The sequence below is a fragment of the Chrysemys picta genome, chromosome 2 (genome assembly GCF_011386835.1).
Source record: "Chrysemys picta bellii isolate R12L10 chromosome 2, ASM1138683v2, whole genome shotgun sequence".
NCBI lineage: Eukaryota > Metazoa > Chordata > Testudines > Emydidae > Chrysemys > Chrysemys picta.
Window position 1 is genome coordinate 60,330,537 of NC_088792.1, and position 18,962 is coordinate 60,349,498.

Below are 18,962 nucleotides of genomic sequence, written 5' to 3' on the forward strand. Positions count from 1 at the left end.
GACCCGTTCCAAACCCCTAATCATTTTAGTTGCCCTTCTCTGAACCTTTTCTAATGACAGTATATCTTTTTTGAGATGAGGAGACCACATCTGTACGCAGTATTCAAGATGTGGGCGTACCATGGATTTATACAAGGGCAATGAAATATTCTCCATCTTATGCTCTATCCCCTTTTGAATGATTCCTAACATCCTGTTTGCTTTTTTGACTGAAGCTGCACACTGCGTGGCCGTCTTCAGAGAACTATCCACAATGACTCAAAGACCTTTTCCTGATTAGTTGTAGCTAAATTAGCCCCCACCATATTGTATGTATAGTTGGGATTATTTTTCCCAGTGTGCATTACTTTACTTTTATCCACATTAAATTTCATTTGCCATTTTGTTGCCCAATCACTTAATTTTGTGAGATCTTTTTGAAGTTCTTCAGTCTGCTTTGGTCTTAACTATCTTGAGCAGTTTAGTATCATCTGCAAACTTTGCCACCTCACTTTTTACCCCTTTCTCCAGATCATTTATGAATAAGTTTAATAGGATTGGTCCTAGGACTGACCCTTGGGGAACACCATTAGTTAACCCTCTCCATTCTGAAAATTTATCATTTATTCCTACCCTTTGTTCCCTATCTTTTAACTAGTTCTCAATCCTTGAAAGGATCTTCCCTCTTATCCCATGACAACTTAATTTACATAAGAGCCTTTGGTGAGGGACCTTGTCAAAGGCTTTCTGGAAATCTAAGTACACTATGTCCACTGGATCCCCCTTGTCCACATGTTTGCTGACCCCTTCAAAGAACTCTAATAGATTAGTAAGTCACAATTTCCCTTTACAGAAACCATGTTGACTTTTTCCCAACAATTTATGTTCTTCTATGTGTCTGATAATTTTATTCTTTACGATTGTTTCAACTAATTTGCCCGGTACTGATGTTAGACTTACCGGTCTGTAATAGCCAGGATCACCTCTTTTTAAATATTGGCGTTACATTAGCTATCTTCCAGTCATTGGGGACAGAAGCTGATTTAAAGGACAGGTTACAAACCATAGTTAGTAGTTCTGCAATTTCAGATTTGAGTTCTTTCAGAACTCTTGGGTCAATGTCATCTGGTCCTAGTGACTTGTTATTGTTAAGTTTATCAATTAATTCCAAAACCTCCTCTAGTGACACGTCAATCTGTGACAATTCCTCAGATCTGTCACCTACAAAAGCCGGCTCAGGTTTGGGAATCTCTCTAACATCCTCAGCTGTGAAGACTGAAGCAAAGAATATGTTTAGTTTCTCTGCAATGACTTCATTGTCTTTAAGTGCTCCTTTTGTATCTCGATCGTCCAGGGGCCCCATTGATGGTTTAGCAGTCTTACTGCTTCTGATGTACTTAAAACATTTTGTTATTACCTTTTGAGTTTTTGGCTAGCTGTTCTTCAAACTCCTTTTTGGCTTTTCTTATTACATTTTTACACTTAATTTGGCAGTGTTTATGCTCCTTTCTATTTACCTCACTAGAACTGACTTCCACTTTTTAAAAGATGCTTTTTTATCTCACTGCTTCTTTTACGTGGTTGTTAAGCCACGGTGGCTCTTTTTCAGTTCTTTTACCGTGTTTTTTAATTTGGGGTATACATTTCAGTTGGGCCTCTATTATGGTGTCTTTTGAAAAATGTCCATGCAGCTTGCAGGGATTTCACTCTAGTCACTGTACCTTTTAATTTCTGTTTAACTAACCCCCTCATTTTTGCATAGTTCCCCTTTATGAAATTAAATGCCACAGTGGTGGGCTGTTGAGGTGTTCTTCCCACCACAGGAATGTTAAAAGTTATTATATTATGGTCACTATTTCCAAGCGGTCCTGTTATAGTTATGTCTTGGACCATATCCTACGCTCCACTCAGGACTAAATCGAGAATTGCCTCTCCCCTTGTGCGTTCCTGTACCACCTGCTCCAAGAAGCAGTCCTTTAAAGTATCGAGAAATGTTGTTTCTGCATTTCGTCCTGAGGTGACATGTTCCCAGTCAATATGGGAATAATTGAAACTCCCGCATTATTATTGAGTTCTTAATTTTGATCACCTCTCTAATCTCCCTCAGCATTTCATCGTCACTATCACTGTTCTGGTCAGGTGGTCGATAATAGATCCCTCATGTTATGTTCTTATTAGAGCATGAAATTACTATTCTTAGAATTCTATGGAACATGCTGATTCACTTAAGATTTTTACTTGATTTGAAATACAGAGACACATTTGAAATACAGAGGCATGGTCAATATTTCAAGCCTCAGATAAAAATGTTACATGCATACAGGTTGGATAAACACAGTCAATAGGTCTTGAATTTTGCAATGATACCCTACATCAGCCATCTTGCATAAAGTATATATTAGCTATGTCATATCCATATCATAAGCATATTTTCATAAAGAATGTAGAGTATAATGTCACACCCCACATGTATGTTTGTTGATCTGCAAACAGTAAAGGAGCATGCACCTTTGGGTGCAAACACTCATGACAATAGTTCAGAGCCCTGCAAGTTCCATGATTCTGTGTGAGATGGCAGACAGTGAGGAGGGCCAGGCAGGTTAGTGGGTTTAGAAAAAAAGGTGTAAACATTATGTCTACATTTATGTATGGGATACATATAAAACTAGGGGATGGTTAACAATGCATTATAAGAAGTTGGATCCCATGGCCACAACCACCCCGTCTCACCTGTTTGGTACCCAGCATACACTGCCAAAACAAAGCTTCCCAAAATACAGTGGGATATCTATTTCTGGTGCACCTCACTCTGACTTTATACAAGTGCTTCTGGTGAGTACCCTGACTGCTGAGACAAGGAGTCCAGGAGGCATGCACACAAGTGACGTAGTGACTCTATGCTGACATCAGTTGAGTTAACCCACACTTAAAGTGTAGATATGGCCTTAGGTATATTAAATGTTTGGGAGAGGTAACAAGAACTGTATGAGGGTAGACTAAGATTCATTCAGGTGTTTAGGCTCAAGGCATTGGAACTGGCCTTACTGCACCCTACAGGCTCAAGAACAAAGAGGCACATAAAAAGATATCATTTATTTATTAAAATTTCTTGACTCGAGGGTGTATAACTCATGCTGGGCAGGAGCGCCGCCAGCTTTTCTGCCGCCCTAGGGGGCGGAAGGTCCCGCCCCGAAATGCCGCCTCCCCACAGAGGTGGCAGAAGGTCCCGCCGCCAAAATACTGCCGCAGTCGCCGCCCCCCAAATTGTAGTGCCCTAGGTGACCGCCTAGGTCGCTTAATGGGTTGCTCTGGCCCTGATGCTGGGAGTGGACAATGGGATGGTTCAGTGAGTCATTGCCTGGACTGATCATTCCCAAATTAGCACCTGGCATTGGCCACTGTCACAAGACAGGATACTTGATTAGGTGGACTATTGGTCTGACCCATGATAGCAGTAATTACAATAGATTTTTTTCCAGGGAAAAGGACGTTATAGGAGATAATATACTGCCTTTATTGAATATTTGAGAATTAAGTTGTACACAATGGCATGCGGAAAAACACTAAGGGCTAGACTGAGAGGCAAAATAACGGTTGCAAAAATGCAATCCCCCTTGGTGGATTGACTCAAAACAAAGTTTTGACACTAGGCCAGAAATTCAGTCAGCTCTAAAATGAGAAGAAAAAATTAAATTTAAAAATTCAAGGAATTCAGGGAATCCCAGCAACAGATAAGACAACTGCTAGGAGACTCTATGCAATCAGATACTACGCTGGCAAGTTAAAGCGCTCTAACTTGCTGGCTCAGGGGTGTGAAAAATCACACACACAACACCCCCCCCCACACACACACACACACACCAAGCGCAGCAAGTTTGAGCGCTTTAAAGTGCTAGTGTGGACAGGCTCGGCTCCCAGTGCTCAGAGCTAATCCCGTCATCGAGGTGGATTACCAGGAGCATTGGCACCCGCGGCAATGTAGTGTAGACATAGTCTCAGTAGGTTAGATCAGACAAAGAGGAGTTGCATTGATTAGGCATTGGGATGCCTGTGTCTTTAAGAACCCAGCCCTGGGAAGCCGATGCTGAGAGGTGCTGTCTGTGAGAGGGGAAATAAAAAAAGCCCTTTACCCCCCCACCATTTTTGCAAACATGGGTGTCGCAATGTCACTGGGGTAACTGCTACCCCTCTGCCCCTGCCTGTGCTGGGTTTTGCCCTGTGACACCCTCTGCCAGAGCCTCACTCCTGTGCTTAACTCCGCCTCCCACCCCGATCCCTGATTTTCCCTTTAGCCCCTCTCCTAATGTTGCTTCCAGCTGCTTGACCCCCCTGACCAGTACATTTCCACCCCCTGCTCACACCCTGGCCACCCACCTCCTACGATTCGCCCTCTTTGCCATTTTTTAACCCCTGTCAAAAGCAGACCGCAGAATCTTACAGGTAAAAAGGGCAGGATGAAGGGCAGTGGCTTCAGCAGATGTATCCCAGGGCTCCGGCAGCGGGGCTCTAGCGGTGATTTAAAGGGCCCAGGGCGGTAGCGGGGCGGCCAGGAGCTTCTGGCCCTTTAAATCCCCCTGGGAGTCCTGGAGGCCTGGGAAAGCAGGAGGAAGGCTATGAATAGCTTGGATTTCCTGCCATGTGGGAGAGACCAATTGGGAAGCAGAGGGGAGAGCAGGTCTGCCTGCAGTCTGCCAGTACAGCACTTCCAGGCCCAGCAACTGGCCTAACTTGTAACCCCAGCCTGCAGAAAACCCCAAGAGGGGACAATCCGCTTGTCTAGGGTTACCATTCGTCCGGATTTACCCGGACATGTCCTCCTTTTGTGTGCTAAAAATAGCGTCCGGGGGGAATTTGTAAAGCACTCACAATGTCCGGGATTAGCAGAGCGAGTGGCTGGGAGGGCTGCAGGGAAGTCCCGGGCTGGACTCAGGAGCAGCTGTAGAGGAGCCGGATCCGCCCTGCATTCTGAGCCAGCAGCTCCCTTGCAGCCCAGTCCAGCAGCACTGTGTAGGGCCAGACCGGGTTTTGTTGTGCAGGGCCAGGGACCAGGTTTTGTTGTGCTGGGGAGCTCAGCCACGTGTCCGGCTCGGCTGCACAGAGCCCAACACTCTGTTCTGAGCAGCAGGGTAAGGAGGTCAGGGGGCAGGAAGGTTCTGGAGGTGGAGGTCAAGAAACGGGGGGGGCTTTTTGGGGGGAGTGGAGAAAGTTTTGGGCAGTCAGGGTACAGGTAGGGGGTAGGGTCCTGGGGGGCAGTTGGGGGGGGTCTTAGGAGGGGGCAGTTAGGGGACAAGGAACAGGGAGTCTTAGGTAGGGGGTGGGGTTCTGGAGGGCAGTTAGGAGCAGGGGTCCCAGGAGGGGGCAGTCAGGGGACAAGGAGCAGGGGGGGAGTGTTTGGGAGTTCTGGGGGGGGCTGTCAGGTGGCAGGGGTGGGGAGATGGATCGGAGCAGTCAGGGGACAGGGAGCAGAGGGGTTTAGATGGGTTGGGAGTTCTGGGGGGGGCTGTCAGGGGGTGGGGAGTGGTTGGATGGGGCGTGGGAGTCCCAGGGGTCTGTCTGGGGGTGGGGGTGTGGATAAGGGTTGGGGCAGTCAGGGGACAAGAGGCAGGGAGGCTTAGATAGGGAGTGGAGTCCTGGGGGGCAGTTAGGGGCAGGGGTCCCAGGAGGGGGCAGTCAGGGGACAAGGAACGGGGGGAGGGTTGGGGGTTCTGGGGGGGCGGGAAGTGGGAGGGGCAGGGGCGGGGCTAGGGCGGGGCTCCTCCCGTCCTCTTTTTTTCTTGCTGAAATATGGTAACCCTAGCTTGTCGCCGCCTGCCAACAACCCGCGGAGACAGCCTGTCTCTCCTGCCATTCACTGCTTCCAGCCTACCTGCCCTGCAGCCAGCCCACACCAGATCCGGGATTTTAGAACCCATGGATTCCAAGCTTTAAAGACTGTCAGAAGGGAGTGGGCGGTTAATCCATATCCAGTGATCCCTAGGCAGGACCTGCTTTCCTGAATCAGTTTCCTGACCACTCAGCCAGAAATGGAACCGGAGGGGGTATCCTGTATTAGGTCATGGCTACACTTGCAAATGTAGAGCGCTTTGAGTTAAACCAGCCTTTGGAGAGCACAGTAGGGAAAGCGCTGCAGTCTGTCCACACTGACAGCTTCAAGCACACTGGCGTGGCCACATTTGCAGCATTTGCAGCAGCATTGGGAGCGGTGCATTATGGGCAGCTATCCCAGCATTCAAGTGACTGCAACATGCTTTTCAAATGGGGGCAGGGTGGAGTGTGACAGGGAGTGTGTTGTATGTATGTGGGGGGAGAGAGAGTGGGTTTTTGGGGCATGCTGTCTTATAAATTCAGACAGCAGCAGACACCATCCCTTCCCCCCGCCCCCAGCATTCCACAGTAATGGTTGCTTTGTCTCGGAACAGATAAGCATACCGGCTGTCAGAAACAGAGCTTTGAAAGGGCATATATGCATTTCTGTAGTGATTCCAAAACAATGACAAGAGTGGCCACTTGACTTAAGGGGATTATGGGATGTTTCCGGAGGCCGATCAGAGCACAGTAATGCAACATCCTGTACACACTGGCGCCGCAGCACTCCAGCGGGGGTGCATCAAACGTTATTCCACTCACCGAGGTGGAGTACCAGGATTGCTCTAGCTGCGGAGTCAGAGCGCTCTACGTGCCTTGCCAGTGTGGACAGGTAGTGAGCGAGGGCACCCATGGCTGCTTTCATGCGCTCTAATTCGCAAGTGTAGCCAAGCCCTTAGAGTTATATGGGCAGTTAGGTTGTAATTTTGCACCATGAAGGCACATTGCATCTGCGGAAGGATTTTCATCTACCTGGATCATCAAGACCTGCACTGGCAATTCCCAGTATAATAAGGTGTGTTTCTAACAGCATCTCCTTACTGGCCTGCAACATGTCTCCACATGCACCACCTGAGATGTGGGGGAGAGACAGAACTGGGTGTGGGTGTGGGAAGAGACACTTTTGTTTAGGAATATTGAGAGAGTGTGTGGTCACGTGACCTACCATGTCTCTTTGCAGAGCCTATAGTAATTACAAAGCATTATTGATCTCTAATAATTTTAATCATTTAATATTTTCACTGATTGTCTATTTCTATTTGGTCACGTCCTTACATAAAGTTTATAGTTATTGTTTTTAATGTGTTTGCTTGTGTGAGTTTGAATTATTTCTGAGTTCAAGTGCTGTAGCCACAGCCTTAGTGTGGTTATCCCTTGTCTCACTGGAAGCAAGGCCAAGTAGCTAGATCCTTTAGCATATGTGTAGGGGGAGTCAGGAACCTACCAGCAGCACAGTAAAATGAGCCCAGGGTGACCAAAACTTTGGAACTGTCCAAAAACTGTGAGGTACCCCTCTCCTGTTTGCACTGCATTCAGGTTCTAAACCAGCATTGAAAGGGGGGTTACATCTCTACTTTGTTAAATAAACTTTTGCTCGTTTTCACTATAAATGTATCTAAGTGCCGTGTGTTAAGCAAAGAGGTGATCTGAGCTGGAACTGGTAAGCTGGGGTGTTTTGTTCCTTTCCAAACAGCAAATCTGTAAATACTGTGAGTTTGCAGTGGAGCAGGGGCTTCACATTGCAGGGAGATGCTCGGAGAGCTCAGGGGTTGGAATGTGCCTATCGCTAACCTGTAAAGAGACAGCAGGGCCTGCCTAGGCCTAGAGGGGAGTGCTTGTATTGCCTGTGGCCACTGGAGTTGGGGAGCTTACCCCCATCAGGCACAAACAAGGCTTTCTCGTGCTAAGGGCAGGTGGCCACAGCCCTGAGTACCCCCAGGAAGCAGGCCGCATTGTTGTCCTAGTTTTTAAAAATGAACATAGTTCTTTAGAAAAGTAATTTAGCCTGATGTAAAAGTAGTATGTAATGATAAATATTTTTTCTTCCCTAGGAAAAGTTGTTGAAAGGAAACGATAAAGAAACATAAACATATCTTAATGTGAACTCTTTGAATGACTATTGTCTCAGAAAGGTTGTGCTGTTTCCTTGTGTATGCAGATTTTACCCGAAGTGATTTACTTCTGCAAGTCTAATAACCATACAACAGAATAACACAATGAAGGACGATTTCATAAATTACACAGAAAAGGAACCACTTGATCCTAGTAAGTTTTTTCGGTTCGTTGTTTCTTCTTTTGAATGTTAGGCTAACTGTTGGAAGGATGTACTCCATTGCCACAAAACTAAGCCACATTTTGAATCTTGTCTGGTAGCCATGAGGGATTTCTATGGAAAAACAGATCAGCTCTCCCATCGTCCTCCACAAATCATGCTACTCTGGCTATTAAGGTTTCTTCAGTGGTGTCTTTACCCAGCGACTATGGACCTTCTTGGGGAATCTAAGTGGAGGAAACAGCATTCAGAAAATATTCTTAGCTAGCACTGAATACATGTATTCTCTTTTAACTTAGTCACAGAACTGGCTGGGCGTAGCTCTGTGTGGCCTTTCTACCAACTTAAGTGACCTTGGTGTGCCTAGTGAGGCACTCTAACTTAACAATAACTAAGGCTCCCATCCTGCGAGCATTTATGCACATGAAAAGTCCCATTGAGTTTCAATGTGGCTCCTCACATGCCTAAAGTTATTTACATGCATCAGCAATGGGGAATAAGTGTGCAAATACTCCACTATGTGAGTCAGGAACCAGTTAACTGCATTTGAATTGTTCTATAATCAAAGCAAACATAATAGTGTCCTGTAAATCTCTACAAAGGTGTTCTAAAAACTAGTGATGGAAAACACAGTAGTTATAGTTCAGGTTGAGATACGACAGACAGTTGGTGTCTTGTGACCATCTTTTATCCTATAGTTCACAGTCACCTCACTATTCTGTTCTGATTCCTCTGCCTGTTTCTTTCATCCACTTGTTATTTCTCATCTTATTCCTTGATTATAAACTCTTTTGGGCGGAGATCCTCTTTTTTTGCTTGTGTTTGTACAGTCATAGCACAGTAGGGTTGAGGGCTGTAGGTACTACTGAAATACCAACAAATAATAAGTATGCCTGTTCCACTCTAAGGCCCCAATCCTGCAAAGACAAAGGCCTGGTCTACACCTAAAAGTTAGGTCCACCTAACTACATTTCTCAGAGGTGTGAAAAATTCATGCCCTTGGGAGACATAGATAAGCCGACCTAAGCCCCAATGTAGACACCATTAGGTTGACAGAAGAACTCTTCCATCAACCTAGAAGGTGGATTCACTAATCCCTTCCATCATTGTAGTAAGTGTATATGCTGCAGAGAGCATAGTTGCAGCTGTGCCACTGTAGCACTTCTAGTGTAGACATACACTTAGGCATACCCTCAGTTTTTGCAAGACTGAGGCCCAAGTTAGTCTTTAATGACTTCCCTTAAAATTAGTTTTTGGGTGGAAAATGATGTTTGTTCTCAGCTTGGATGTGATCTTTTGGGAGGAAAAAATTGAAAGTTATTGAGCTGTTTCAAAAGCATGAGAAAAATGTGTTTTTTCTCCTTTAAAAAAATCAACTGTTTTGGTGCTCCAATAATTCAGAAAGGGATTTAGTGTGCTTCATAAGAAGCTGACTTAAAAGACTTTACTATTTGTGAAAGCAAAACCTACTTTCCCCTCCACAGAATCTACAAGGAATGGCTATGGCAATCCTACTTTCCAACATGATGAAAAACCTGAGCAAAATGACGAGTTAAAAAAGAACAAGAAAAAGTAGGGGTTCCTTGATCTTAATACACTGTTAAATTTCTTGCCCTGCCTTTCAAGAAAGAGCCTGGATTAATTTTGCATTCATCTCTTTAGAAAGAAAAATGAGAAGTCAAAGGAAAAGATGGTTGGCATTTTGAAATTGGTTAGTGCATAGATTATTGGTTTGATTTTTATTTCTCATTGTTCCTTTTCTTTGCCTGTTGTACGTTATGGTAACAGACTAATGTGCAACCACAATACTGCATTTCGAAAGAGAGGAAAGAGGTCTGTGCAAAATTTAGTACTGCCACACAGCCAGTTTTGTGTGTTGATCTCAGGCTTCCCTCTTTAAAAATATGGCCTGTTGTGCAAAGTTCCCCCACAGCTAATGGCCAGTGCTTGACGATGTTTCAGCACTAGCACCATGACGGAGTGAAATTCACCCATGTTAAGGACTGAAGTGAAGCATGTGCGGTAAGTAGGGCCTTGCCCTGGCTCTCTCAACTGGAGATAATTTTACCATTAGTGCATAATGTCTCATGAATTATCCAGGGAAACAAGTGCTGTGTTTTTCTTAAATGTGATAACTGCTACATATCCATTTCTATTGGTAGGCAGCAGCCAAATGTTTGTCAACTACCTGTTCTTGTTTACATTTTAAACGCACTGTGTAAATATGGGATGTAGTAGAATGCACACAGGGACTCAGTGAGTTGCACAGGTGATGTTATCACTTTGTGAAAAATGTAAAATACATTATTTTTTCTGCAAATTAGGGGATTCATCCTGCCAACATGTCCGAAGTCCCTCAATAAAAACTGGCCTAAAACTGTGTGTAAGCTTTTTCAAAGTGTATCCCAAGTGTTGTGTTTGCCTTCACATTATCTAATTCATTGCTTCATAAAGTGTTTTGGGATACCCAAATGGCGAATGGTGCTATGTACAAACAAATCCTATTCTGTGCGTCTTAGTCGGATATTGTCACAATTATGTGAATTTGTCAACCTTCAATTAATACCTTTTTCTTGATATTCATGTAGTTTGGGTATGCCGATTGGCTGGATATCATTTTGATGATAATAGGCTTGATTGCAGCTGTTGCAAATGGAACAGGGCTGCTACTTATTATCGTTGTCGTTGGAGAGATGACAAACCGCTTTGTGATGATTGGCCAAGCAGTAAATATGTCTTCAGGTAAATAAAGTTTGTTCAACTTCTGAAAATATTTGTTAGGGTCTCTTATTTACTGGATTGGCAGAGGTTCAGGATGGAGTGCTGCTGTGGTGTTAAAAGCCATAAAGAGCATAGTGAATTAAATAATATAATATTTGGAGATATACCTATCTCATAGAACTGGAAGGGACCCTGAAAGGTTATCGAGTCCAGCCCCTGCCTTCACTAGCAGTACCAAGTACTGATTTTGCCCCAGATCCTTGTCCCCTCAAGGAGTGAATTTACCACCTGGGTTTAACCACTGAGCTATCCCTCCCCCCCAAATTCTAAGCAGTCCTTCCTTTTTACCTTGCTGTATAGTACAGTAGCAGTATAGACACTTGATAAATTACAGAGCAGTACATTTGGTAACTGTAAAACAATTTACTACTTTCTATAGCTTATAGTTAATCCATGGAATTCACTGTCCCAGGAGGTCACCAAATCAAGTTATGTGATTGGATTTTTAAAACAACAAAATAGGACCATTAATACTACTTTGCCTTTATAAGAGCTAAGCTTATGATAAGGGCAATCATAACTTACCCTAAAATATATGTGCTGACACCTAGAAGGGGTCTCCCATTTCTTTCAGGTCTGAACAGTTTTGCACCTTTGGTTAGGTGCATTATTAGTGAAATTTACCTTTTTGCAGACAGCCAGCAAAAGGCTGAGCCACCACTTGGACCCAACTTGGGCCCAGTTTTGAGTGGTGCATAAAAGTCAGACTTATGGTGTCTGTATGGATGAATTTTGCCTTGTGTCAGGTAGAAGGGGGAGTTATCAACTTCTGAAAAATCAGATATTGGTCACTGTTGGAATCCGAAGGTCAGATCAGATGAAGCTATGATCTGACCAGTGCCCATTGATGTAGTGAGCTAAATCCGTGACATCACTCTACAGTAACCCTCTGAGCTGACTCAGAAGTTTGCCCTGTTTGATCCTCCACTGGAAGGATGATGGCCACCATGAAAGTCATAAATCTACAGAGCGGTGGCAGGGAGTGTAGTGTCATGCAAAACACTGATAAGATTATGGCCTTAAACCGCCATAATTTGTTTTATGCCTGTTCTAATAAAACTGAATGTTTTTCTGTGTTACAGTTAATCTTTCAGCTGTGATGAATTGTAGCTCTACTTGTCCAGCAATTCCAGGTTTGGATATAGAAGCTGAAATGAGCAGGTAAGAACCTCTGCCATTATTTCCATAAGAATAGCACAGTGTAGTTTCTATATTTTTTGTCCATTAGGCTGTAAGCCAAATTTGGCCCTGAATTACATCTCATTGGCTTCAGCAGGGTTGAACGTGACCTGATGTGTCTAACTTGTCTTGCAAGATGCAATTGACCTTATGGACTTTTACTGTTTTACTACAGGTTTGCCTACTACTATGCGGGTATTGGCTTTGCTGTAGTGATACTGAGCACCATCCAAGTCTGGACATTTTTGACCTCAGCTGCAAGACAGACAGCAAGAATCCGACAAAAGTTTTTTTTCGCAATACTTCACCAGGAGATGGCTTGGTTTGATACCAGCCAGATTGGAACGTTGAACACCCGACTGACGCAGTGAGAAGGCTCTATTTATCTATGCATCAGGAGATGAGCCAAAAAGAAGTCTGATGTTTACCTTTATAGAATTAGCTACAGGGATTTTCCAGGAAACCTTTTTAACTAAGTCCCAAAATATTACTGCTGTCTGAGGGAGGAATTTGTTATCATTTTTCACTTCATTTTCAGAGTTTCAGTGACATTTCCATTGCGAGGACTTATCCTGTGAAATGCAATATCTTACTCCTGTGACATTGGCTTTGTAGTATCTATGAGCTATTTTGTAAACTACTGTAGATAAACAGCTCTGCTGTCTCCAGCTAGTTTACAAACACTGAAACCCCTAACACTGTATGAAATGAAACTGCACTCATAGTTATGGGCACTATGTTATCATTTTTAACCTGATCCAAAACCAGTTAAAATCATTAGGAATCTTTGGATCAGGTCCCTTGTGCAGGGATTCAGAGGAAGGTATGATCAGGGTATGAAGAGTTTCTCCAGATTTAATTTTTGCAGGGAGGGATATGCCCAGTTTTCGTAAGATGTGAATCCTGAAGGGAATGAGAGAGACTTGAATTTCACCAATTCTAGCTCCCACATATGTAACTAGCAAGAGAAAATTAGTGTGACACACAATGGTTTTGCAAATAATAATTTACTAACACTGTGCTTGTCACTGTATAGAATGCAAAATGGAGATATTCCTTGCCTCAAAGATCTTAAAATCTAATAACAAAATTGAAGAAGATAGGATACATAGGGGAACTTGGAGGAAAAAGTAATGTAAAGGTTTTGGGGGTGAATTTTTGTTTTTGTATGGATTATTCCTTTTGGATATTGCATAAATTAATTGGGTCACGTGTGAATGAGCAGGGGTAGCAATGGCAGAAGTCTATCTAGAGGTTACATCACAGAAAATGAGTTGTGATCTGCTAGTTCCTAGCCCCACAAAGAGCTGTTCAGTACCCATGTCCAAAATTCCTACTGACCAATGATTTGAACAGTTAAACTACTGACAAGCTTTTCTCCAGCAAAACAGAAAAATTTGTGAGGAGGAGGCATTCATCAAAGTTAACAAATCTCTTTTTTTAATTAACAGTGACATTAACACCATCCATAAAGGCATCGGAGACAAGTTCTGTATATTTGTACAATTCTTTGCCACGTTTCTGACAGGGATTGTTATAGGATTCATCTACGGGTGGAAACTGACTTTGGTGATTTTGTCAGTTACCCCTCTCCTTGCTGCAGCAGCAGCAGTTGGATCAATTGTAAGTGCTGGGGGAAAACAAATAAGAATTCTACCTCTAAAAACAGATTGAGAGGGAGTGAACCCCAAAGCAACATGACCCCAAAGTTTGGAGAGCATGGAGAGCAGCCCTTCTCCTACTCCACTGGCTCCTGCCCCAAAATTTGCAGAGCTCTGTCTACACTGAGCATCAGCAGGCAGGCATTGGCATGCCATGGAGGCCTGGTCGGCTTCCAGTCACCACCACTCACAACATGGGAAGAGGATGATCAGCATTCATCAACTGTGACCACATTAGTAGATATTGCTTGTAATGCACAGAAAAATTGATAAAAGTGTTTCCATTTATAGGTTGTATTTTGTTTTCTTTCCCCCACCCAACCACTGAAAATGGTGGAGGAAGAAACAGGATTGTGACCTATAATTAAGATAGCTAAGTTATTTACATGGTCTCCATTACTATAGTTTCTGAGTGCCCCACAATCTTCATTGTATTTAGCCTCACAACACCATGCAAGATAGGGGATTCCCATGTTACACATGAAGAAGTGAAACACGGAAAGAAGTTACTTACCCAAAGTTGCCCAGGAAAACTGTTGGAGTGGGGACTTGAATCCAGGTCTCCTAAATTCTAGGCTCTTTCCCTAAGTGCTTGATCATCCTTTGTATCTGTACATAATTTACACCACTTAAATAGATTGCAATAAAATACCCCTCCCGCCCCCCTCTGAATTTTCCAGTTCCTGGCATCCTTCACTACAAAAGAGCTGACTACTTATGCTAGAGCAGGAGCTGTGGCGGAAGAAATTTTGACTGCTATCAGAACAGTTGTTCCTTTCAATGGACAGATGAAGGCATTAGCAAAGTGAGTGGTTTTTAACTAATTATTGATTGTACATAATATTTGGGAAAGTGATGTGATTATTTTTAAAAAATCAAAGATGATCTCTCAGTTTATCCCCCCAGACAGCTGAGCAGTTCAGATGAAGATAAATATGAGCATATGGAGGGAGATGTTTTCTGTCACCCATGAATATTTGCAATCACACAATTGACCTACATTATGGAGGGGCATTGTAAGGCCCAATTTCCCTCTGACACTAACCTGAAGCTGAATTTGGAAGCTGAAGCTATAGAAAATGCCATCTTCTCTAAGGCTTCAGTCCAACAAAGCACTTCTGCAAATACTTTAAGCACATGCACACTCCCACTGAAATCATTGATTAAAGTGTTTACAGTTAACCTCATGCTTTACTGGATCATGACATTAGGTAAAATTGACTATCACTTTCCTATGTCATCGACTTCAAGGGGGCTACCTACAGGTTTAAAGTTAAGTGTGTGCTTAGTGCTTTGCAAATATTCCTCTTCTTGATCTAATCTGAACAGCACCAATGATATATGGTGTATGTGGAAGAAATTAATTACACATCATTTTAGGATCCCTTCACTACTGCGCAAACTGTGCCATTCTTTTTGGGGCTTCCCACTTTTGGTCAGGGCATTTTTGTACATATGTGTCGAGAGGTTCCTACAAAGCTTCTGAGCATGCCATTGAACAATAAAATGATATGCACGTCCTCCTGAAACGTTCTGAGAACATTGCTGGGCTGAGCGGTTCTTTCTTAATGCTCTTGAGAAGCTAAATGGGATTAGATAGCTAATGAGTGAAGAGAAGCTGTTATTGATTGATGGAAAACCATAAGCTTGGAAAGGAATGGCAAGGAAAAAGAGTGATTTTTTTCATTAACTGTTCATCTTTGACCTTGTCTCACAGGGGTTAACTAGCATAATATGGTGCTTAATTTGTATTTGATTGCTTGCTATTGGCATATATCTTGGTAACTTAGCTTATGAGAATAGTTCCTGGCTTCCAAAAGTGTTCAGCAAGAGCGAACTTCTGCCAGGTTGTGGAGTCAAAGGGGATTCTGGCTTCTGTTTACTTGTTTGGTTTTATCTAAAGCACTTTTTCTTGAACAGTTGAATGAGCACTAATTCTTACATTTGAGAGCTGATATTCATAGAATCCTAGAAATGTAGGGCTGGAAGGGACCTTGAGAGATCATCAGTTCTAGCCCCCTGCACTGAGGCAGGGTCAAGTATACCTAGGCCATCTCTGATAGGTGTTTGTCTAACCAGTTCTTAAAAACCTCCAATAATGGGAATTCCACAACCTTCCTTGGTAACACATTCCATTACTTAACTATCCTAATATTTAGACAGTTTTTTCCTAATATCTAACCTAAACCTCCCTTGCTGCAGATTACCCTGATTATTTCTTGTCCTGTCTTCTGTGGATATGGAGAACAACCGATCACCATCCTCTTTGTAACACTCCTTAGCATATTTGAAGACTGTTAGCCAGGTCCCCGCTTAGTCTTCAATTTTCAAGACCAACATGCCCAGTTCTTTTAACATTTCCTCAGGTTTTCTAAACTTTTTATCATTTTTGTTGCTCTCTTCTAGACTTTCTCTAGTTTGTTCACACCTTTCCTAAACCGATACACTACTCTGGCAGAGGCCTCACCAGAGACAAGTAGAGTGGAACAGTTGCCTCCCATGTCTTAAATGGCACTCCCCTGAGTGCACCCCAGAATATTATCTTTTTTTCACAACTACATCACGTTGTTGGTTCATATTCAATTTTTGATATACTTGAATTCCCAGATCTGCAGTACTACTACCTAGCCAGTTATTCTCCATTTTGTATTTGTGCATTTGATTTTTCCTTCCCAATTGTAGTACTTTGCAATTGTCTTTATTGAATTTCATGTTGTTGATTTCGGGCCAATTTTTCCAATATTATATAAGAATGGCCACATTGGGTCAGACCAATGATCCATCTCGTCCAGAATCCTGTCTTCTGACAGTGTCCAGTGCCAGATACTTCAGAGTAAATGAACAGAACAGGACAATTTTTGAGTGATCCATCCCATCATCCAGTCCCAGTTTCTGGCACTCAGACGTTTAGGGACATCCACAGCATAGGTTTCCAGCCCTGACCATCTTGGCTAATAGCCATTGATGGACCTAGCCTCCATGAGCTTATCTAATTCTTTTTTGAACCCAGTTATACTTTTGGCCTGGCAATGAGTTGTTGACTGCATTATGTGAAGAAGTACTTCATTTTGTAAGTTTTAAACCTACCACCTATTAATTTCATTGGGTGACCCCTGGTTCTTATGTTACATGAAGGGGTAAATAACAGTTTTCTATTCACTTTCTCTTCATTCATTTTCTAGACCTCTATCATATCCTCTCTTAGTCATCTCTTTTCTAAAATGAACAGTCCAGTCTTTTTAATCTCTCCTCAGCTGGAAGTTGTTCCAAACCCCTAATAATTTTTGTTGCCCTTCTCTGTACCTTTTCTAATTCTAATATATCTGATTTGAGATGGGGCAACCAGAACTGAACACATTATATGAGGTGTGGGCATACCATGGATTTACACAGTGGCATGATGATATTTTCTGTCGTATTAGCTATCCTTTTCTTAATGGTTCCTAACATTCGGTTAGCTTTTTTGACAGCTGCTGCACATTGAGCAAATGTTTTTGGAGAATTGTCCATGATGTCTACAAGATCTTTCTTAAGTGGTAGCAGTTAAATTAGACCCTGCCGTTTTTTATGTATAGTTGGGATTGTTTTCCAATGTGCATTACTTTGCATTTATCAACATGGAATTTCATCTGCCATTTTCTTGCCCAGTCACCCAGTTTTGTGAGATGCCTTTGTAGCTCTATGCAGTCAGCTCTGGACTTAACTATGTAGAATAATTTTGTATCATCTGCAATTTTTGCCACCTCATTGTTCACATTCGTTTTCATATAATTTATGAATATGTGAACAGCACAGGTCTCTGAGCAGAGTCCCCAGAGGATCTGTAATTTATCTCTCCCTGCTGCGAAAACTGACCATTTATTCCTATCCTTTGTTTCCTATCATTCTTATCCCATGTCTTTGCTTAAGAGCCTTTGGTGTCGGACCTTGTCAAAAGTTTTCTGAAAGGCCAAGTGCACTATATCAACTGGATCACCCTTGTGCACACGCTTGCTGAAACTCTCAAAGAATTTTAATAGATCGGTGAGGCACAATTTCCATTTACAAAAGCAGTGTTGACTGTTCCCCAACATATCATGTTTATCTGTGTGCCTGATAATTCACTCAGAACAGCCACAGGCCAGATCCTCTGTTGATGAAAATCAATGAAGCTGTGTTGAATCAACACAATCAATCTAGATCTAAGAATCTAGATAATTTATTTTTATGGCAGAAAACCCTAGAAGCATGAAAGGAAGCTAGGCAAATGAATGTCATCTGGGTAAATACCAAATTTAACATTTTATCATCTGTTTTCAGATATGATGTTAACCTAGAGAATGCTAGGAAGGTTGGAGTAAAAAAATCCATTGCCACCTACACATCTTTGGGTTTCACAGAGTTTATGTTATTTGGAGCCTATGCTCTTGCATTTTGGTACGGAACCAAACTCACAGTGGAGGAGAAAGAGAATTATGACATCGGACGTGTGTTAATTGTAAGTACAGCACAGTATAGTCTGATTAGCTGAGGCAAACTTTTTAAAAATGGTCTATAAATTAGAGAAAATGCTTTGTTGTTTAAGTACCGCGTAAAATGATCTATAATTTCTACTCAGGCACACAGTACCCATCAGACTAAATGTTAAAATATGTTTAATATAAATCAACAGAGATGTTGAATCTACATATTTAAGACCTTAAAGTTCCTAAACAAATATCTCATTTGGTCACTGTCATGCTGTCTGGAGTGGTTCACGACCAGGAATGCCTATCTCAGGGCAGGCTGTCAGAAAACAGGGCAGACACCCCAAACTGGTGGTGTGTTCTAGAATTAGATTTTACCAAGCCAGTAACAAATGTGAATTCTGGGATCACTATACCAGTCTTACCATGGAGTCACAGACAGATTCTCTAGTATATCTTGCCACCCAGACAAACTTGACTTCATGATAAAGGGTCATTTACACCAAAAATCACACCACATTCAGGTTGCTTCCAGTCCCAGAGTCTAATCACTTACCCCAGATCAATTAGTATCCTAGATTTTATACCAAAGACAACGCTGGTAGACAATTCTATAGTAAACTAACTAAAGGTTTATTAGCTAAGAAAAGGTAATAAGAGTTATTGAGAGATTAAAGAAGATAAAATATATGTACAGATGAGTCAGTCTATAATTCCAAATGGTAGCAGAGATGTAGTGATCTGCCGGTTTCCCAAAAGTCTCTCAGGGTGACCCAGAAT

General features: G+C 42.6%; 2 protein-coding genes across 6 annotated transcripts in view; both read left to right on the forward strand.

The window, feature by feature from the left end:
* The window catches only part of LOC103307427 (ATP-dependent translocase ABCB1-like), a 69,596-nt gene that overhangs the window by 3,629 nt on the left and 47,005 nt on the right, over positions 1 to 18,962 (forward strand). For all 5 annotated transcript variants that reach the window (XM_065583269.1, XM_065583271.1, XM_065583272.1 and 2 more), the window contains exons 2-10: positions 8,003 to 8,109; positions 9,601 to 9,688; positions 9,779 to 9,827; positions 10,705 to 10,858; positions 11,980 to 12,058; positions 12,252 to 12,443; positions 13,528 to 13,699; positions 14,418 to 14,542; positions 18,037 to 18,214. In XM_065583269.1, the coding sequence (XP_065439341.1) occupies positions 8,061 to 8,109; positions 9,601 to 9,688; positions 9,779 to 9,827; positions 10,705 to 10,858; positions 11,980 to 12,058; positions 12,252 to 12,443; positions 13,528 to 13,699; positions 14,418 to 14,542; positions 18,037 to 18,214 (1,086 nt within the window). In that variant the 5' untranslated portion in view covers positions 8,003 to 8,060. The remainder of the gene's footprint in view (positions 1 to 8,002; positions 8,110 to 9,600; positions 9,689 to 9,778; positions 9,828 to 10,704; positions 10,859 to 11,979; positions 12,059 to 12,251; positions 12,444 to 13,527; positions 13,700 to 14,417; positions 14,543 to 18,036; positions 18,215 to 18,962) is intronic.
* Positions 1 to 18,962, forward strand: part of LOC101931388 (ATP-dependent translocase ABCB1-like) — a 432,036-nt gene that overhangs the window by 3,577 nt on the left and 409,497 nt on the right. The window lies entirely within an intron of this gene.